This window comes from Sinocyclocheilus grahami, unplaced genomic scaffold (genome assembly GCF_001515645.1).
Source record: "Sinocyclocheilus grahami isolate Dianchi unplaced genomic scaffold, SAMN03320097.WGS_v1.1 scaffold256.1, whole genome shotgun sequence".
In the NCBI taxonomy this organism is placed as follows: Eukaryota; Metazoa; Chordata; class Actinopteri; order Cypriniformes; family Cyprinidae; genus Sinocyclocheilus; species Sinocyclocheilus grahami.
The window spans coordinates 688,378-694,940 of NW_015505435.1; the positions used below are offsets into that span (position 1 = coordinate 688,378).

The 6,563-nt window shown below is 39.3% G+C and overlaps 1 protein-coding gene and 1 long non-coding RNA gene across 3 annotated transcripts in view; one reads left to right on the forward strand and one right to left on the reverse strand.

The window, feature by feature from the left end:
• LOC107598785 (angiomotin-like protein 1) overlaps positions 1 to 6,265 on the reverse strand; it is a 70,093-nt gene extending 63,828 nt beyond the window's left edge. The window contains exons 1-4 of one of the 2 annotated variants that reach the window (XM_016290217.1): positions 6,112 to 6,265; positions 2,891 to 4,097; positions 2,325 to 2,538; positions 1,702 to 1,846 (exon numbers count right to left, since the gene is read on the reverse strand). In XM_016290217.1, coding sequence (XP_016145703.1) covers positions 1,702 to 1,846; positions 2,325 to 2,538; positions 2,891 to 4,032 — 1,501 coding nt within the window. In that variant the 5' untranslated portion in view covers positions 4,033 to 4,097; positions 6,112 to 6,265. Of the gene's footprint in view, positions 1 to 1,701; positions 1,847 to 2,222; positions 2,539 to 2,890; positions 4,098 to 6,111 lie in introns of both variants that reach the window. The other variant, XM_016290216.1, reaches the window with a different exon arrangement.
• Positions 937 to 6,563, forward strand: part of LOC107598799 (uncharacterized) — a 9,022-nt gene continuing 3,395 nt past the window's right edge. Inside the window, exons 1-2 of the long non-coding RNA XR_001610600.1 lie at positions 937 to 1,003; positions 2,129 to 2,130. This is a non-coding gene — a long non-coding RNA (uncharacterized lncRNA). The remainder of the gene's footprint in view (positions 1,004 to 2,128; positions 2,131 to 6,563) is intronic.

Sequence of the window (6,563 nt, forward strand, 5' to 3'; positions counted from 1 at the left end):
TTTTTACAAAGCTCATCGGTCTGAAAAAGTGAGGTGTGTTCTGATTGGCCAGCTATCCAGTGTGTTGTGATAGGGCATCATCACACATTGTGATGATGCCCTATCAGGCCGGAGCGTTGATTCAAAAACATGACAAAGTAGTTTCGCTTTCACAACGAAACAGCGTCATACATGGCGGCCTTGAGTCAGCAGAGGCCGGGGGATAAAGTAAGGAACGGCCGGCGAGCTGAGTGAGCAGAGGCGGCATATTCGACGAAGGAGCATCCGGCGGGCTTGCGGAAACCACATGTGACGACCCCGTGCTGGACTCTGCTTCGTCCACGGTGAAAGCCGATCCAGCGATCCACAGCACAAAGTTGTAGTATTTCCTCAGCAACCAGCTGAAATCAGTTCCAGGCATGACGAAGCAGATATCGTCCTCTTTTGGAAGGCCAAACAAAGTAGTTTCGCTTTCACAACGAATCACACAGCGCATTCACAACATGGCGGCAGCAACAATTCTTTCTTTGCGTGAACATTTGGGCGGCGTTATGCAAATCTTCCCACATAGTGATGTAGATATGTGGGGGCGTGTTAGAACGAGCCATTTCAGGTAGGTGTGGCTGACTCTTAACTTTTATAAAGAATATCTCTTTGGATTTGAGACTTTAGTCTTTGCAACTTTACAGATATTCTTTATGCACCAAGAGCTTGTAACACTCCAAAAAGAAAGGAAAAATTTAAATCGCATCATATGACCCCTTTAAATCACCATTCAACAGACTCAAGCCACCACCGCACTGCCGTCTATTGGACTGCAGAAAGATACAAACTTTTCAATCTGCTATGTTACTGACTGTACTGACAAACTATGATGACACTGTGTCTGCGCCGCGACAAAGCGACCGTTGAAAATCATTTGAACTTTGTGTCAACATGTCATAATTAGAACGAGGCATCAGTTTACTGCATCCAGTAGACAACATCACTGATTATAATGGATTCTATTCTATACCGGACGCGAGTGACACAGTGCGACAAAATACAATAGAAATTCTCGCGAATAGTCGCAATGTGATATGACCAATGTGATAAGCATGAGTTCTGGGCTGCGGCACGGCCGGTATAAACACCAGCATTGACTGAGTGGCCGCGATCAGCTCCGGTGACCGTAACACAGGCTTTAATGCGCCGCAGACATGTGCCGTGATACGCAGATCAGCTCTAGTCTCTAATGTCACTGAATCTGCTGTTAAAAATGAACCATCCATTCATCATATCATCATGCAAAACTAAGAATTAGAATAATTGTAATGTGACTAGCAAATATAGGTGCAGGTGGGTGGCTAGCGGATAATTTGAAGCAGCGAGTGAAGTTGGAGCACATCCGTGAATCTCAACACTGCACTGACCTGGGTGGCCAGTAGCAAACAATGGAGCTCTGCTGGACAAACTAAGTAATTACACCATTCAGAAGCATTTCATCTGCGTTATATGTTCTGTAAAAAAAAAAGTTCATATCGGAGGCATATTCGCCGATACCAATATATCTGCGACAGGCTCATATCAGCCAATAATATCAGCAAAACGATATATCGGTCTGGCTCTAATAACTACCACAACTATGCTATAACTACCAACTCACAAAGTTCAGCAATAAAATTTGATCCATTTTGAATAAAATGTGGTTTCTAAAAGCATGGGCATTATAAACAACCTCACCTCTCAAGTCTCTGTTAAAATCATGAAGACGCCTGATCTCTGCCTCTAGTTTATTCCTCACGGTTTTTTCCAGAGCATCCCGTTTGGATGAGCTCTTCACTAAACTCTCATATGCCTCTGACAGGTGAACAGTCTCCGCCTCCAACTGGAAATACAGCATAAATTCCAATTAAAGCTGCACGATAGTATAAGCATGACAATGTCCTACTGTCAGTGTGCTGTATTACAATCATACTGGGCAGTATCCCAACAATATTTTCATAACCACAGCCCCACATTCCCATTAAAGTTTATTTCCTTTATGAACCACTTCCTGTCATGTGTAATAACTACACTGTATTTTCAATATTACTTTGCACAATTCCATATTAGTTTGTATTATAAGACAGTAAGACACTTTAGACAGTAAATAGTCTGTAATAATGAGAAGTTTTGATTATCAGAACCCCAAATTCTGTTTCTTCTTTGCTTCTAATATTATAAGATAGACAGACAGGTGGACAGACACACAGACAAAGTACCCTCTGTAGTTTGCTGGCCTTCTCATTTTGCTTGTGAAGTTCTTGTCTAAGTCTTTGGTTTTCTTCTTTTAGGTTCTCCAGCATCTGCTTGGCATGGCTTACCATGGCAAATGTTTCCCCTGGGAAAGGCTGTCCAAAAGGGGCCACACAAGAAAACTGAGTCACAGATCCAGGCTGTGCCGGAGGAAATGCCAGGGACTGAGAAAGGGATATAGCCTGATACTGTTGCTGATAAGCCTGTGAGGGTAGGATACAAGTCTCAGAAGTCATGGGACTGGTCTGTGTTTGGTGCTGTGATGTAGACAAAGGGCACTGTCTAAAATACAGAAAGACAGTGAGTGAAACAGGTGAAAAGTGTACATTTTTTTTATTTAAAACAGTTTATCATATACAAGTTGAATAGACAGGAGTTAATTTAATGCAGATACATCTATAAATAAGTCACTGGTATGTTGGCTTACAGTATAAACATTGAGCCACCATAAAAACATTGTTTGTTGTAATGGCCCAACATGTCAGTGTTTGGCTCAGCCAATGACATGTAATAATCCTGTACCCGTAAAAAGCTGTTTAGGGGAATTTGGAAAGCCTTATTTTTGTAGTTCCAACTGGTGCTGCTAGTAATACAGATATTACACAATTCACCTTTAAGTTTCTGTTACCATTACCTTGCTATATTTCTAAGTGGCACTGTCTCCAACATGGCTGCTGTCAAGGTATCACTGTTGAAGTGACCATGTTCCAGAGAGTCCGAGTTGGGGTTTAATGTAGGCGAAGTCATAGTCTGTAACTTGAATTTAAAGGGATATTCTGGGGGAGGACCTGTTTGATCCAAAGTCCACTGTGGAGGGTTTAAGGGTGGTGGTGGAAGTTGTAGGGTACTCGTGGAGGTCTTACTAGTTAGTGAGAGAGAATTTGCTGTATTACCAGCCCCACAAAGAGTAGTGTCTCCTGTGCAAGATGAATTGGATGGTCCTAAACATTGCTTAGCTTCACTGCATTCTAGACTGAGGTGCATGATCCTTTCACTTAGAAAGCGAACATGACCCTGTTTCAACTCTGCCAGACCTTCATCACAAAGAAATGTACCACCAGTGCCTCCTGGCTGGACCGATGACTGACCCTCCAAAAGCGCCTTCATGGGAACCGCTGAGAGAGAGGTGTAAGGAGACGAAAGAGAAGGAGGGGAAGAGAGTGAGTATGTGTTAGAAAGTGATGGTAGACAGGAACGTGAGCTTGTGGGACTGTCAGACATTGTTGACAACTGTTGTATCTGCTGAACCGAGTTGTGTTGCTGCTGACTTTGGTGGACAGTGTTTTTATGGCCCTCTTTGTGTAAGTTCTGGTCCTGATTTTGTTGAAAATTGTTTGAAAGGTCATCTGGATTTTGAAGACTCTGGTGGTTGTGGCCAGGGATTTGGGACTGAGGGTCCATCGGACTTTGCTGTCCTCTGTAAAGCTGAGACTGGATTTTAGCCTCCTTGTACAATGGAAGCTCCAGGGTGTCAAACCCAGACAAAATCTGGGCTGCTTGGACTGCTCTACCTGCACCCTGGCTCACACCACCAGCTTTTTCCATGGAGCTGCTGTCCACTTGATGCTCCTGACCTTGAGGTTCCTGTCGAGACTGTGACTGCAGGGGCATAAGCTGATATGAATGGGCTACTTGACCCTCATTTTGAAGGAATAGGTTTACTGTAGACGCAAGTTTGCTTGGCATCTGAGAACTGTCGTTTTCTCCGTATCGGAGATGTTCTTGCATAAGCCTATGAAGCACAGTTCCAGATGCACTCTCCTCAGAACCATGCATGTCTGCTGCTGCACGGGTAGGCAAAAGGTAGCACGGATATGTTCAGATGAATTGGATGTTATTATCTGCAAAAGGAAAAGGGGCGATTAATTATTCCAATACTGCTACATAAACATCAAGAATAACATGTGACAAATAATCAAGATTTACTTCTAAGATAATATATTTAAAATAAATTGATCGTGCTTATAGACAGGGACATGACTAGGCCCTGGCAACTGGGCTATATCCTGCATGTTTTTTAATACAAATTTCAAAACACTTTCAAATTTCAAACACCCATGTGAATTTTGCAGCGCACCCCACTCAACGTGGAGCATTTTAGTATGCATCAGTTTATTATACTGGTATAATATACTGTTTTTTTTTGTTTGTTTTTTTACACATAGTAATAGTTCTATTTAGATCCATATCATCCTGAAGAACCCTTTTGTGCTGAACTGGTTCTTTCTGTTAGTGTTTAGAGTTTTTTATTCCCACCTTTTTGTTTTTCAAATCTACAACTGTCAAAGCCACCTTATTACTGATTTTCTAGACCTCAACCATCCAACTACACAGACTGTCAGCACACACTCAGCAGGTAAATTATTTAATTCTCAAAATGTCTATAAATTTTAACTTTTGAATTATAACTGGTTTCTGACCAGTCGTGTCTTTTTCTCTTTTTAGTTATTTTAATAAAACAACCCCACAACCCTGATTATCTACAGAGAGAAGCTGCCACTCAAAATATACACATAATGATGGACATGAAGATCATAGGAGATTGTGAAGATATTTCACTGATCTCTCTTTCACTGCGATCTGTTTTTGTTTCTGTTTCTATTTATGTATTTATTCATGTTCAATGCCAGTTATCATGTATTCAGTTAATAACTGTTGTTAGAGCACTGTCATTTGTGCTACAATTTCAATAAAATGTCAATAAAAAAATAAAAGTACCAAATTCACATGGCTTGCCATTTTTTATGCAAAACCCTAATAGAGGCCACAATATACTATAAGACAAGGCAAACAGAGGGGTAAAACAATATTAATAAACAACAACAACAAAAAAAGAATAATAATGAAAATGTTATGCATGTTAGAGTTTTCATTTTAAAGTATTAGAGCTTAATTAGATACTTCTTTAAGCACTTACATACATGTTTGCTTATTTGACACAGGATCTGGGGTTGTCACCCAATGATGACATCAGCACCTGCATTCTCCACTGACTGTTTTAAATTACTTTCTCACATTGAAAATGTGAAAGTGGAGGTGACAGAACAAGTGTTGTTGAATTATCAACTAAACTGGATACAATTATAATGATAGTATCTTTATTAGCAAAATATGTTTTGTGATTTTGAAAACATTCAATACTTAATTAAAACATTTTTGTAAAAATGCAAATTGTCTTTAAAAACTAAGTTTTAAAAAACTAAGGAGTAAATCTTTAGATTTTTAAAACGGTGTAAAGAATGTTTTGTCTTAACAACTTCTTAAATTAACTGGTATTATTATAATATTAACTTTATTAACTTTTTACTACAGTATTTAATTTAACTAAATTAATTTGAATACATTCGCTTACATCAACAAAATATTCAGGTCGGATAGAAATACCTGACATCTGCATATTTTTCACAGTATATTCATAGTATCTAAAAAATAAAAATGATATGAATAATTAACACCAATATAACACACGCGAAATGACTGGAGGAGTTAACAGGGAAACTTTACCCGAGAACCCAAAAATAGAACCACCAGATGAACTTAAGCATTACGTAGCCAGCTTTTAGCCCCCCATTTAGAAGCATATATATTCAGTTAATGCAAATAGTTTATGCAGTCAGACATGAAAAGATTTAAATGGGTACTTTACTAAGTAATCCATTGCATTTGAAAAATAAACTTTCAGTAAAGAATCCCTGCTTGGTACATGTAGATTTCTAAACTCCAGCTGAAAGCTGGTAAACATGAGTCACGCATCACATGTTACATTGATCACATCATCCGCTACATTTGAATCCACTGAGGAAACTGCGAAAAGCACGACAGCGAAGTTAGCAAAGTTATACATGCCATATTTACCCAGCGAGATCCTGACATGGATTACTCAATCTGTCAGAGGGGAGAGTGTTTCTAAGTGAATTTCCCGGGACTCTCTTTAGCTGATTGGAACTCTGCTGCTTAACACATTTGACTGACTCACAACAATCATTTCCATTCACTGTGGTATGGCAGGAATGTGTGTGCCCTGACCGCTAGGCAACATGCGCTCCTGGGTCCTAGCACCAGTTTAGGATCTGTGGAGACGCGCGTGGACATTAATATTTTTGCTCGACTTTCCAGTAAGTATATGGAAAACCCGCCTCAGAGGAAAAAAAATAAATATATAAATAATTAGTGCTGTCAAACGATTAATCGCATCCAAAATAGAAGTTTTTGTTTACATAATATACTGTGTGTACGGTATATATTTATTATGTATATATATATATATATATATATATATATATATATATATATATATATATATATAT